We start from the raw sequence: 16,130 nt of genomic DNA, 5'->3' as shown, positions 1-16,130 counted from the left end.
TGTTTATTATTTGATTACTATTTTAGTAACAAAAAATCGGGGATTTTAAATGGTTATTAAGTATTTAAAAATTTAAGCGCGGGAAGTGTAAAATTAATTTTTATTTTTAACTCCTTTTTTTCCCATTATAGCAATGGATTAACTGTGAATTGGGTTAGGGACAACCACACCAAACACATGAGATCTAAAATGCCTTTCAATTACTATTGTCATTATCCATGTAATTATGTTAATTATAGTGTAATAATGTATTACAATTCTGAAGTTGGGTAAGCAAATAAATAAATAAGAATTTTGTGATAAATACCTCCACAAGATGCAATATGGTAATTCGTTTATAGTTCGCCAAATATTATTAAAATAGAAATAAAGATAATTACAATAAAATTTAAAAAAAAATTTAAATTCGTTTTAGTTTCATAACATTCTAAAATTATTTATACAATTAAAAACTACAGTCCTATTAAGCAATGTTTCACTACTTTTTCAGAAACTGTATACGATTTTAAAACTTAAAAAAAAAATAAAACTTTAATTTAAAAAAAAGTTTCTTGACTCTTTTAAAAGACATACAATTTCAAAATATATGACCTTATTGAACTCAAAATTAGATTTCAATCTCTTACTTTTTTAAAGAAAAAAATAAAATATTTAAAAATACGAATGCAATATTCCTAGACAAGTTTCCCATTATCTAACAATTTAAATACTATAGCTAACGCAACAAGCATGCAATTGTGCATCGTTGGTATACAGATGCGGTATAAGTTAAACTATATAGTTGAAATGATAAAATACTAACTTTGAACGAAGTCGTCTTAAACAGTTTTTTTTTTAATAAACTACACTGTAAAAAATTCCGGATCAAAAATTCCGGATACCAGCAATTTGTGTACATCAGCCGTAAAATATATTTTACATTGAAATCAATTTTTACCGTAAAATATTATGCCTTAATTTTCAGTAATTTTTACTTTTTACTGTAATAATTACTATAAAAACTATTGTAAATCAGATTTATTGTTCCCTAACATGCCCCGATAAAATGAAATTTTTAGTAAAAATTACTACTAACCTGAGTAATCCCACTTTTTTCAGAAATGTGATTCGAAATTTTTACAGTGTAGTCAAGTTTTTATCTAACAATTTAAGTACGATAGCTAACAAAATAATCATTTTCATCAAAACTACAATTTAATTATACAGTTTACTTCGCAGAATGAAATGCAAAATAAACAATATAGTATTAATTAATCTATATTATATAAAACGCTAATACGTAAGTATGCATCAATAAAACCGATGATATTTCTTTTCCCGCGTTGGCAACAGTTTTAATTTTTAATTGATAGGTTTCGGCGCGCAAGAGCACGTAGTGAGCATCATATGGCTAATTCGCGATTGCAACGAACTATAGGGGGCGTTGTTGTATGAGACGCATACCTGCGATTTCTATATGAACAGTCATTCAGTTACTCTGGAGACGTCGTTAATGTAGCGTGTAGCATTGCAACGTTCCTTCTTTAATGTGGCTTATTAAATTTAAAAAAGAAAAATGCTTGATCTTCTTTCTTGTACAACCGAAAACAAAATGGTATCTCTTTTTATTAGAGAAGGAACATCCAAAACACATCGGAAAAATATTTGTACATTAACAGAAAAAAATATGTATATTCTTATAAGAGTTAAAACCTAATGCCCGAGAAATAGTATTACTAAATTTAATGATATAACATGAAAGGCCCATTTAAACTTTACATTCTATGGTTTTAAGAATCATATTAGTTCAAAAATTAAAATGAACAAAAAGTATACATAAGCCTCATAATTTTATGAAATTTAATTTTGTAAACAACGTTTTTTGACAACAATTTTTATCAAAAAATTTCAAGTTTCAATAAAAATCATTATTTAGAAACTAAGAAACGTAAAATAAAGAATGCTGACGAAAAAAAAAAAAAAAAAAAAACAATTCTTTTTTGTCGCCGTTTTTAGTGCTACGAATATTCGTCTTTGGGATTTGCCAAAAACAAAACAAGATGCAATTTTATTTTTTCAGGAGGGAAATATTTTACCGAAAAAACGAAAATGTACCAATTGCCACAACATAAAACTTTATCTTGGTAAACGTACGTTTTGGAAATGTTATTTCATTTGGAATCTTATTCATCAGAGTTCATATGGCGATATGATTGTTTTGAATCTATGCTAAACTCTATATCGGCTCATTTTCCACCGAAATCCGATTAACTATTTTGATTTTAAATAAAGTGTTTTATTTTATGAATTGTCGCAAAAATTTTAAGTGTAGATTGGTGGCACTTAAAAACCGCCAAATCTGTAGCGGCGGTGGCGTTAATACGTAAGTACCTAATTTTTATTCCATACTTTTCTGAATCATATTATTTCAAACATTGGAATATACAAGAAGTATACATAAACACATAATGTTATACCATTTAATTTTTCAAAAGTATTTTGAGAGAAAATTTTATCAAAAAATTGGAAACTAAAAAACGGAAAATAAAGAATTCTTAGGATAAAAAAAAACGATTTTAAGAATTCTTAACATTGAAATAAAAACTTTCATATTGTTTCTCTTTTTATTATTCTTATAGTTCTTAATCAGACGTAAAAAACCATTCTGTAGAGAACCATCATCAAATGAAAAAAAAATATTTACAAGCAAATTTTTTATTGTAAAAATCATTGCACTTACCTGATTTATGATTCCCGGAGAATTCCAAAATGATAAGTTCCTTGTTTGAAAACTTTATTCGCAAATAATAGATACATAGTTTATACCTTCATTACTTTTAGATAACATACTACACAGCAAAATTTTGTAATTGATATGAATTTGAATATGCAGCTAAAAACAGAATAGCTGAATTCTAGTTGAACTTATTCTTTCAAAATTAAAAAAAAACTTACCAAGAAAACGATTTAAATTAATTAAGAATCAGCACAAATGGCACTATTTCAAGTAACTTGAATAATTTTTTATTGTTGTTTTCCGAATTATATGGATACAGAATTATATACTATTCTATAACGAAGAAGAATATGCTATAACTATTACAATTCTGTATGTTCTGAATTCATATTTATTCACTGGAATGACAAAAGCAATGTTGACTTCACTTTAATTCGTAATGAATTGAAGACAGAAGAAATGCATTTTACCTTAATACACACATCTGTAACAGTATCCGAAATCGGAAGTCATCAGTTGCAAGTTTGTTGATAATAGAAATTAAAAATTATTGAGGAATTTTTCTTCAAATGTTTGGCGTGTTCTGTTCCTGAAAGATTTACTAATATTCTGGAGATTTTTTTCAAGTTCTTCGGCCTTTTCCTTAGGGAAATTTTGTTTCTTATTTGCTGCTAAAAAATGGCGTCTGATTCAGTCAATGACTTTGATGGAACTAAATAAAAACGTGATAAATTAATGTCCGATATTTACAGGCTCCCGCTAGACGGCGTACTCGAGCGTTGCGATCGCGAATCTCTATTATATAAAACGCTAATACTTTTTAATTGATGGGCTTCGGCACGCAAGAGCACGTAGTGAGCATCATATGCCTAATCGGGTGAATTCTCAACGAATTATAAAAAAAAATTCTCACAAAATTATCTTCATCGAAGCCGACGCTTTACATCCGGCGTTCAGTACTATTTCATATTGTTTTACAACACATGGTTTTAGCCCTCTGGTGGGAAAGACTTTAAAACAAAACTTACAACAGTTACTTTTCTCAACAACTGAAATTTAGAATAGTGTGATTACGAAAAATATGTGAACTGCTTGCGATTTCAAATTAATATTGAAATGCGCAGGTCTAGAATTTTCTACAGTGAAAAGTTTTCGGAGCTTCAGTGTTCAAAACAGTATACAAAAGCTAGACGTTAAGAACGTATCCAATGAGCGAGCAAAGCGAGCATCGGATTGCTTCGCAATCCGAAATGAACTGCGAAAGCAGTTCCGGGGGTTGGCGAGCGCCAGCGAGCAGGGGGCGAAGCCTCCTAGTTTTTTATTATTTTATTAATTTAGCATTGACAAATATACTGATATTATCTAGCATACTAGGAACATCTTGGTTCTGACATACTTAAAACGAAGTCGTTTAAAAGAATTTTTTCTCTTTGAGTTAATTATGTTTTTTGTAAACTAACAGTTTGAATTTTGAAATTTAAAGTTGCATCGTTTAAAGTAATGTAAAAATACATATGCTTCATATTCAAAATTTTTCCGGTTATTTAAATTAAATATAAAAATAGAAATAAATAAATAGTTTAATGTTTTATTTTTTGCGCGAATCTTAGAATCAACGAAATTTTTCATTATATTTAAAACTTTAAGATTAGTTTGAATAGTTTGAAAGATGTATTAAAATACATAAACATTTTTTTAGATTGCTTCTGCTATTATTTTAGAACTAAAAATTCGAAGCCATTGAAGAAAAATGCGGTATTTATTCAGATAAAGTGCGTTTTATTGTCGGGGTTTTTAACTTAAAGTATCATCTGTAGTAATAATTAAAATCTACCAAATCAATTATAAAAATTGTACGCAATAACACAAAATCCAATGATTAGATCAAAAGTTTTTCTTGTTTTCTTTCATTTTTTACACTCTGTTTAGCCTAACTATTTCTGGAACGAACTATTTATCCTGTTACATTAAACCGTTTTATATATTTTTGCTTTAAACGGTTATAAAATTTTAAACTGGAAATAAATTGAATCTATATTATAAATACGTGTTACTGATTTATAAGTATGTATAAATATTATTTGAAAGCATAAGCTCCTTAATTCCGTTCATTCACCCACTCGAAAGCACAGAAGCACAATTCTCTTCAAGAGAAAACGATTATCCATTTTAATGTCTTACTCATTCTCTCATTCCAAATACCTAGAACAAAACATTATCCAATCTTCCTCCCTCCCCGAACAGCCGATGAGTTCAGCATGCCTTCAGCTGAAGACAGTCAGATGAAGTTCAGAAGCGGATATCAACTGACGCACACACAACTCATCGACCACTCCCGGAATCGGGAACACATGCGATGATTTTCGCGGTCCTCTTTTTCCTCTTCTCGGGACTTATTGAAGGATTACTTGCTTTCGGTTATTATAGCGACACTGATAACACTTCCGGTGGCGGATCGAATAAATTGCTTTTGATACTCGTGGACGGTTGTCGGTGGGATTATCCTGACCAGGACGTTGTCGGACTTCCGGGATTTAGGAAATTAGCTGAAAACGGAGTACGCGCACCGTACGTCACTCCTATTTTTCCTTCGAATTCTTATCCAAACTGGTATACCATTGTTACAGGTAAGTTTACCTTTAATAAAAAATTTAATCGATTGATGTAATTTGTAAATAAATTTAATTAAATTAAATTAATGACCATTCTGACCAAAGATTAAAATATATCAGATTTAACGCTTTTCTAGGTTTAATCTATTATAATATATATTAGCAATATTTTAATTCAAAAATTTATTCAACATTGAATCAGAAAAATTTTGATTCAAATTTGGTATTAATATCCCTTTGAGTTATTATTATTTGAAGAAAATAAAAAGACGATATAAATTTTTTTTCTTAACTAGCCTTTGCTCGTTAAACGCAGTAATTGCTTTGCATTCATCATTGTTATACCATTGTTACAGGTCAGTTAACCTTTAATAAGAAATTTAATAGATTTATGTGATTCGTAAATAAATTTAATTTAATTTAATTAATGACTATTCTGACCAAGGATTAAAACATATTAGATTAAACGTTTTCCTAGGTTTAATCTATTGTAATATATATTAGCAATATTTTGATATGAAAATTTACTTATCATTGAATCAGGAAAATATTAATTCGAATTTGGTATTAATATCCTTTTGAGTTATTATTATTTAAAGAAAATACAAAGACGATATAAAATATAATTTTTTTCCTAACTAGGCTTTGCTCGCTAAACGCAGTAATTGCTTCGCATTCATCATTGTTTTTCCACTTAAATGTCAATTCTTTCCACTAAAAAATATTTCGTTTTCATAATATTAAATTATTATAGCCTTATGTAAAAACATACCTTTAATGTGTTTGTAACGAAATGAAGGATTATATAGATTCGGAAAAAAATCATCTGAACTTGCGGAAAGAAGTTCAGCCTAAAGGATACTGAATTAATACGAATAACTAAAAGAGATGTTATTTTACTCCTTGATGAAATTTTTAATAAATCAAATAGAGAACGATTCTTATATTTGGCAAAATGTAATATCTCTCTCTTTTCTTTTTGTTGCTACTTTTGAGTGATATTATTTACTCGATCACGAGCTAATAAAATAAAGAAAGAACTATCTCGTGACTAAAGTATAAATTTTCTCCTACAATAAACAAATACTCTATACTCAAAGAAAGAAAAGCTGGAAAAAAACCATAAAAAGTCAATTAAATTTGCAATAACTTTCGAACAAATTTAGAATTTCGAAGCGAAATTCACGCTAAATTTAAAAATAAGAAACGCTTTTTCATCATCACAAATTTTATCTCCGTAGTTGCATTTTTAAGGGCTACAAATCAATCAAACATTGTATTTTTTTCTATCAAGTTTAACGGTTAATAATTCCCGAATTAATTTTTGAATTTTTTACTCCGTCGCATTCCCTGTACTTTTTTTCTGTATACCTTACTAGCTTCAAGTTTCAAAGTTTCATAGAATTTATGCAGCAAAGCAAATAATAGTAATGATTCACACAAAAAAACATTTAAAATTGCAATATTGATCGAAAAAATTGAAATTTCGAAAAAAAACTCGTTATTAAATTCATAAACAAATATGGGTTATTCAGCATAACAAATTTCAACTATGTGAAGTTGCATTTATTCCAGTGGGCTGTATTCTCGAACTAATTATTACTAATTAACGTTATGTTGAAAATACTAATTAACGTTAAGTTAAAAAGACAAAACAGCGGCAGCTTCGGCAGCTCTTATCATTTTTCGATATAGAGAGATATTTAAATTATATTACACTTATTTAGAATTATCTTATTACTTCCCTCGAAAAAGTACAAAATTGGATAAAGCTTTTGATTTTTGGGTAAATTTCTATTTTAAATTTTATAAGATTTAGAACATTCTAAATTTAGAATATTTTAAAGTTAGAGACTTCATATTCTAGATTACTCTAAACATCCAAAACTTTCAATACATCGCTTTAATTTCTTTTAATATTCAGTGACTTTTTAAGCAATCCATAAATTTTATTTGCTAAATAGTATATTCAAGGAGCCGGTGGTACTTTTAAAATGTAATGCAATTCGGGAACTTCGAAATTACATTTATATATATATGTAAATAATATTCAAATTATTCATTATGGGTTTTGTAAAGCTGTGATTTTCTGAGTTTTTAGAATGACGGGACACTTTCAATTTTAAAAGATTTTCGCTTAACTTTAACACGAAATAAAACATTATGAATTGTTTTTAAATTTTGCTTAATGCTAAAGGATCATGAATTTAAAAATTTCAATCAATAAAAAACTGCTTAACCCTGAACAGTAATGACTGTACATTGAATCTTAATACATAATAAATTTATTTCAACTTACCAAAGTGTTAAACTGAACCATATTTCCGTTTAGTATAACGTAATATAGTTCAAGAGTCAGCAGTTATGGTTCTACTTGGTGGCGTATTTAGGAAGCAGAAAATTTATAAGATTTTGTGTTTCAGCATGTTACTAAGTTTTTAAAAGTGTACTACGTTACAAGCTACAAATGATTTTCTTTTAAATTTTGAATGTTGTATCTAAGTCTGGTGATTCTTGTCAGAATTTTAAATTTCTGGGCTTATCTGTAAAATAGTCTGAAAAATATTTACCATTATTTACTGGTTTGATTCTCTGTATTAAAATTAATGTTGAATACTTAATGCTGAATAACATAGTTCAGTTTCCAGTATTAAAAGTCGTAATACAGTTTGGTTATTATATAAATAGTTTTAGATAGATTCGATTGGTTTTAAATTGTAAGTTTTTAACTGTTTGTTCCAAAAACAGCATTTCTTTAGTACTATTTTTGGAAACAACACTTAACCTTCTTATAACGAAAACTATGCACTCAATATTTCTAGTTGATAATATGGATTTCCGTAGTTCATAATTTGTTTAACTTCCTAATTGCTACATTTTTCTATGAATTTCGCAAGCGAAGATTACTGAATACCCGGATGATTGTTTCTAAGGTAATCTGTCGCAAATATCTTTTCTCTTGTTACATAATCTGCTTGAGCTAACAAATTTTTCTGCGACATTATGCTATGTCTTTAAGACACAAAGCTCATATTGTGTTTATAATTTGAAAACACTCTATAAAAATTATCCTTTTTATTGTTTTTTCTTATCAGAATGCATTTTATTAGCATTTGCTTTTTTTTACTAATCATGAGTTATGCAAGTTGCTTCGTATAATAACTAAAGAAACATATACTTACGGTTGAAATATATATAAAACCCTATACCAATTAATTAAAAGCTTACATTTAGTGCTACCCAGATCAGCTCGATCAACGTTTTTTTTTCATTCTCGCCCTATTTTTAATCTTTTTATTAATATTTATTTAGATCAAATTGATTTAAATGTAAAGGGGATTTTTCGGATGCTGCACTCAGGGTGCCAGTACTTTTTACCGTAATTTGGTCTGGAATTTTTCACAGTATACGATTACAGATTAAGTTTAAATCCCTCTTCATTTGGAGTTCTCCCACCCCAAAATAATAGCGTAACATTTTTCCTTCCAAATAAAAATAATTGAATTATTTTAAAGTATACCAAACTTTTAAAAAATTTTGCTTTTTATTTTTAAATTAAAATCCAATAGAGTATCTCAGTTTTGTTCCTTTATGTGCAAGATTGAGCAAAATTCAATGAATATATTTTATTCCAGTAAAGTATATTTTTGATTTCGAAACGAGTTTTATCAATTTTGATATTCAAGAAATTGCCAATGAAAAATCTTTAATCCTTTAAAGGTGAAACCAATTATCATTGGGTAAGATAGCTACCTTATTTTATATTATGTAACTACATTTTAATATTGAAGTAAGTGAAGTTCGTTTCTAAAAGATCTTAATTTTACAATTGATTGCTTAGAGTACTCGTTGGGTTTTCTGCACCTGATGACAGTGCATTTTCAATTGTTTCCTGATCATCATGTGTGTCATCGTAATGTCGTGATCGTTATCATCACGTTATATCATCAAAATGAATTTATCGTCTATCAAAATTTCAATCCTTTTTCAAATAGTGAAAGTGTTCAGATTTAAACTGGAGCTGCTTCGTAAATAAGGCTGAAAATTTATAAGCCTTTTATCGTCATTCAAAATATTGATAAATTTGCATTAGCAGCAAAATTACAGACGCATAATCAGAGAGAAAGAAATAGTTTAAATGCTTGAATATCAACTGGAGTCTATACTTGATGAAAATGCTGAAGTGCAATAGAATAACCAACATAAAGGACAAAAATTTCAAAATTTGTTTTATCAGTTTTTTGAGATTCTGTTCTAACATTCATAGCATTAACAACAGAAAGAAGAAACTGTCAAGCTTTCAAATCTATCATGAAGAATTTATGTTGTTTTTTCAATTGCACTGCAGATTGTCATGCTTCGTGAACGAGGAGAGCAAAATTTATAACCCTTTTATCATTATTCATAATTTAAACCATTCTGCGACATAAACAAATAACAAGCATAAAACTAATAAGATATAATTCAAAACTCCGATATACAGTAGTTTTAAATTTTAACTTTAGCTCTATACCCGATGATAATATATATATAAATTGTAAAAATTTCCGGATATAATTGCGGTGAAAGTACCGGCAATCAGGGTGTTAGTGATTTTACTGTAAACTTTTGCAGAACAAAACTCCGATATACAGTAGTTTTTGCCGTAATATTTACTGTAAAAATCACTGACTCACTCTGATTATAAGGATATTATAGCGAAAATAGACGCAACCAAAAATAAAATAAAAAATGAGATGAATAAACTACACTTTTAAGAATAAAATTAAAAACCAATTAATTTTATTTAAAAGATTGAATTTTTAAAAAAACTGTAGACAAACATTACATTTTCCAATATTACTCAGTCTGTAACTAGATTACTACAAATTACAATCTAGCTACAAATCGTAGTTCACTATTGATATAAACTTCTACAATAATTTATATTTCGCACTCGAAATAGTAGGTATTAATTGTTAATTAATATTATACTAATTTCGTAGTAAAATATTGTAATAATTGTAAATTTGCACTAATTACTAATTGTAAATCAATATTGTAATAATTTTGTAGTGTAGTAATTGTAAAATACTAATTTGCAAATTAAGAGATACCAATTTATTTTTGTTGATAGTATAATAAAATCCTGAAATTTATTTCACTTACTGTATCTTTATCTTTTTAAAGCAAATTTAATGATGTATTTGAATTTTTCCATAAAAATGTATGTTTGCATAATCAAAGAGAATTACAACAAAAAGTTTCCACACCTTAATTCTCAACCTCGAAGCTTCTTTGTGCACAAATTTAGCGAGTGACACTTGGGCTACTTTTCTTGTCAAGTTGAAAATTCAAGAGCATTATTGTTTAAGTGAGAAACACTTAAACAAGTAGAGTTTTTTTTTTTTTAAGCACTCTTTAGAAGAAGAAAAAAAGAAAGTAAAACTACCGGTGTATTAATATAAAAAAAGAAGAGAGCGTTGTTTAGCACATCATTCATAGCTTGTTCAGTCTTGAAAAGTTTTAAAAATAAGGCTTTAAAATTTAATTAACTTGAACATTTACTTATAAAAACGCTTATTTCGTCCAATTTTTATATTTCAAAACATAAAATTTCTTCATTTAACAAAATGTTTGAATTTAGGAAATTCATAATATGAAACGTTTTTGAATTTCATCATGTATTAATAACATTAATAATTCAATTTTTTTTTCATTATATTTTCTCATGATAAACATATATTAAAATTAAATATGCAAAATGCGTAATTTGTGAAATTAAACTGTAAAATTTGACGAATTATTTAAAAATGCGAAAAAAAAGTTTACAAGGTCGAGCTTTTAACTATTAGTACGCTTTTGAAAATAGGCTACTTCTAATGTTTTGAGATCTAAGAATTAGGTTCACTCAAATTAACTTATTTAGAAACGAAAGTATATGATAAGTTAAGAATAGAACATAATAATTTATAGTAATCATTGGGCTAATATCGGCTAGTAACTGCTAAGGGCTATTGGGTTAGTATTCATTAGGTATGACAAATGATAGTAATCATTGGACTGTATAATTTCACTACATGAACTAAGAGTTTAGACTATTATATTTTAAGGAAAAACTAATTTCAAGATCTTCAAGTGCATTCACACAAATTGGGTTCAAAAATGATTGAGTATGTAGGAAATGACATAAATGTTAATTAAAGGAACATTCTATGAAAGAATTTAAAACTCTCCATACATTTCTGATTAAAAAAGGTTCAATTTGGATAAATCATGAAGTTTCACTGTCATAATTTACACAATAACATGAAGTAATTTCTCTAATCCTGGAAGACATGGTCCGGTGACAGGTAGAAGTTTCTCTAAATCTAGAATTGATTTAGTTATAAATGCAGTGTTTCCTTTGATTATCATCATGTTAAAATAATTAAACAAGACAATGTTATTATTTGAAATGCGTGTTTAAGAAAGAGCAATAAATTTTTACAAGAGCACAACAGCCAGAACTTCGATCCAAGAGTGGTATATGAAGAAAAAACAGTTTTCGAATTGAGTGCAATTGAAGAATTAAAAAAGTGCTATTGACTTTATTTGAGTAAAGATCAATTAAGGATTTACGAATGTTAGAATTATTTATACTTCGATTAGAATTAAATTTAGTTTTTGGAATATAAAATTCAGTAATACTTAAATACCCGATACAGTCAAAATTAATGATGATACAAAAACTTTTAACTTAAAAGATTCTGTGTGCGCATTATTCTATATTACTTCGAAACTATCCGAAAGTGAAACTAAATTAATATTTTCCTTTGATACTTTTAATCATGCATAACTATAATAATAAGTGATGTATAATTAGAAAATTAACGTAGCGTCGATTTTCATCACAAATATAGTTCTTCACTTATCCTTTTGGGACACATTGCGGTTTACTTCATATACATTACAAAATAAATGTATCTATCATTACGTAACAACACGTAATAGCTACATTGTTAAAATTTTCATTCTGAAATTACGGCAAAATTATAGGCAGCAGTCTGTCCATCCGATTAACCATAAAGTTTATGGTTAGGAACATTTCTTTACCCATACGGTTATGAAACCTATTACAACTGATACAGTTAAGAAACCGTGAATACAAAACTATACGGTTTTGTAACCATTTACAACTACATTGTTTTTCAACCAAAATATTAAAATATAAACGGAGATCGAAGCTCTGTTGGTGCTGTGCTATTTATACATTAAAGTTAGTTTTGTATTCTAATAGTCTATGGTCACTGATTGAAAAGTGCAAGACGCAAGAAAATGTTCATGTATTGAAGGAATGGGAAAAAAATATTGTTGCATCAACGCTTGAATTCGAACCCCTGTCCAACCGGCCATGAGACTGATCAATCAGCCCTCTCCGCTACAATATGTAGACAACTGCACGGAACGAAATGACTTCATAAGGTGGGCCTAGTTGGCGCAGATAGAATTCGGATCATTAAACAGTATTAAGTAGAAACAATAAATAAATGTTTTTTCTTATACTTAACAGTTTGAATATAATCCTTTTTTATATTTAATTGCCTGTTTTCGCTAAATATGGTAAAATAACCATTAAATAAATTTTTGTTTAACCATTGTTACCGAGAAATTTCCAACATTGTATAATCTGTAAACCAGGAATTTAAATCTTATAAAGCTAAACAAGCTGCGAAAAACACATATCAGATCTTTAAATTTATGCAAGTTGGTACACTTGAAACTGTTTTTTCTATAAATAAAATTACTTAAACAATATTTTATAAAAACCGCAAAAATTAAAATTAGTTTTATAATATGTCCCAACATACAGCCTGATAACCTGATACCTAATTCCCATTTCGCATAAAGCATTTATTTTTCTTTTGTTCGCATAGATAGAAAAATGTATTTAAAAAACGCAATAATAAATTTTACTTTAAATAGTATTTTAACTATATCAAAGTTATAGTTATGGTAACAATTTCGTTGTTTATTTATAAAAATATCTACAATTCAAAACCTTAGAGAAAGCTTCAAGGAAACATTGTCATAAAACCATGACAAGAATTTTCATATATTTCACAATTTGTTCGGAAGCGAAGAAATAAGTTTTTTGTTTCACAAGTTGTTTGTGGTAAGTTTCTGACACGTCAGGTTGATATTAAAATCTTTTTTCTCACTTTAGAAATTTTTTTAAAGAAAATTTGACGTAAGAAATTTTATTCATATTTTATAGCACATTGCAGTTCAAAAAATGCATTGTTGCTGGTGTAGCCTACTATACACTGCTGGAAATGTTTCAGAAAAAAATGGTTGAATAACAATTTATTTAATTATTGTTTTACCATATTCAGCCAAAGCAGTCAAATAACCGTAAGAAATGGTATTCAAACTGTTAACTGCACGAAAAATCAATTACTGACTGTCTTCACCTAATAAAGCTAAGAAAACCTGAATTTATATATACCAACTATTTTAACCCCTTATGGATAGAAAGTTGTCGCGTAATTTTAAAATAAAAATTCTAAGAGTAATAGGTTAAAAACATTTTGCAATTTTACTATTTGCATGAAATGAATTATTTATATTGCGAGTATTACAAAATGATCTCCAACGCAGTTGGAAATGTTTTTTTTTGTTTACTTTTTTAAATAACACATTGATGCAGAAATTTTTTTTAAACTAAATATTTAAAAATGTTTTGGCATGTATTAAATTCCATGAAGAATTTAAATTTTTTTCATTTCATTTTATTTGATTAGGTCAAAATCGAGTACAACCAACATTAAATGTTAAATAATTGATGCTAAATAATGAATTGAGACATGAATAAAAAATTAAAGCTAAGACATGAATAAAAAATTAAAAAAATAATTATACACTGTAAATATTTAATGCATCGAACTGCAGTCTAGGGTTAATTAGTTTAAATTGCAAAGGACAATAATTTTAATATTGTTTGAAATTATTATGCGTAACTATATTTAATTGATACACAGATTATCATTTTATAATAATGATTCCAAGTAAGCACGATTTATCATAATTACAAATCATGACATTCTACTCTTGATTGTCTGATTAACGCCATAATAGTTAAACGTCCATAATTAATTATTAATTGTATGGAAAATTTGATCGTATGTAGCCATTAGCGGCTCACGAGTCAATAGAATTAATTAAATTCCAATTTCAAACTTTAATCTCTTTTAAATGATGTTTTAAACAGAAATATTTTTCCTTAGCATTTCAGTTATAAACACCGGAAGAAGTTATTGAAGTTGAAATTGAATATATATATATATATACACTGGTTATCATAAATTAAGGAAAAATCACAAAAATAGCGATAACTCTTTCAAAAGTAAGCCAAACCGTGCAAAATTTGCATATGTTGTCCACTAAGAGTAGCTGAGTAAAATTGCAATATGCAAATTAGTGGCGCTGCACTCGGCTTACGTCATCTGCCTGGAGCATAAAAGTCCAAGTTTGAGAGAAAGCACACAAATTTTACTGTGATTGCGACATTGAAAATCTGAGATAGCCAATTCGTAATAATGACCTCTAGGCATCATTTGCCTGAAGAACTACGATGGAGAGCCATCGGGAGACTAGAGGCAGGGCAGAGTCAATCAGAAGTGGCCAGATGGCTAAATGTGAGTCCATCTGTGGTTCATAGACTTTGGAGGCAATTTCAAACCACAGATTCGGCATCTAGGAGGTTCAGTCAAGGACGGCCAACTGTTACGACCAGTGCCGATGACCGATATTTGACATTAAGTGCACGCAGGAATAGAACCGCTACTCCGACACATCTTAGATCCTCTCTTGCTGCAGCCACCGGAAGGTTGGTGTCAACGTCAACTGTGCGCAGAAGGCTCCACGAAGGTGGTCTGTATGCGAGACGACCAGCCATTTGCGTGCCGCTCACATCACGCCATAGGAGAGACCGTTTGCAGTGGGCCCGACAACATGTCCACTGGACGTCAGATCAATGGAGGCCTGTTCTCTTTACGGATGAGTCCAGGTTTAGTCTAGAAAGTGACAGTAGACGTTATTTGATATGGAGAGAACCTGGGACCCGTTATCATCCATCAAACATCCGTGAAAGAGATGCATACGGAAGAGGCAGTGTCTGTGTTTGGGGAGGCATATCCTTAGGAGGGCGCACATACCTCCATGTCTTTCCAAGGGGAACCGTGAATGCTCAGGTTTATCGAGACAACATCCTTGATGCTTATGTGCGCCCATATGCCGGGGCAATTGGTGATTGCTTCCTGTTACAGGACGATAATGCAAGACCACACAGAGCTCGCATTGTTGATGATTATCTTCAACAGGAAACAATTACTCGCATGGAGTGGCCAGCTCGATCCCCGGACTTGAATCCTATCGAGCACGTTTGGGATGCTCTAGGGAGGCGTGTATCTGCCATCAATCCGCCCCCTCAGACCCTTGCCACGCTTGCAACTGCTTTACAAGAGCAATGGCTCTCACTTCCTATTGAACTGATAGACCGCATAATTGAAAGCATCACACATCGCTGTTTGTGCTGTATTGCTTCTAGAGGCAATCATATTCCATATTAAAGGTACCTTTTCTATTGCAAACCGATACTTCCAATTTGTTTATTTTATACATGTGCTAATTTCTATACTACTATTAATGTCTGATAATTTCTTTTTATGTTGTTTAATACCTTACTATGTGTTGTATATTGTGGGTAAGTTTCATAAAATTCCATGTGTAATTTCTTGAGTTATCGCGATTTTTGTGAATTTTCCTTAATTTATGATAACCAG

At 29.2% G+C, this 16,130-nt stretch overlaps 1 protein-coding gene across 1 annotated transcript in view; it reads left to right on the top strand.

The window, feature by feature from the left end:
• The first annotated feature begins 4,978 nt into the window (after positions 1-4,978).
• Positions 4,979-16,130, top strand: part of LOC107442975 (glycerophosphocholine cholinephosphodiesterase ENPP6) — a 79,147-nt gene continuing 67,995 nt past the window's right edge. Inside the window, exon 1 of the mRNA XM_021146256.4 lies at positions 4,979-5,343. Within this exon, the coding sequence (XP_021001915.2) occupies positions 5,073-5,343 (271 nt within the window). The 5' untranslated portion in view covers positions 4,979-5,072. The remainder of the gene's footprint in view (positions 5,344-16,130) is intronic.

This window comes from Parasteatoda tepidariorum, chromosome 6 (genome assembly GCF_982258835.1).
Source record: "Parasteatoda tepidariorum strain Cologne lab strain chromosome 6, Ptep-v5.0, whole genome shotgun sequence".
NCBI classification, from domain to species: domain Eukaryota; kingdom Metazoa; phylum Arthropoda; class Arachnida; order Araneae; family Theridiidae; genus Parasteatoda; species Parasteatoda tepidariorum.
This window is presented reverse-complemented; position numbering and strand designations above follow the sequence as displayed.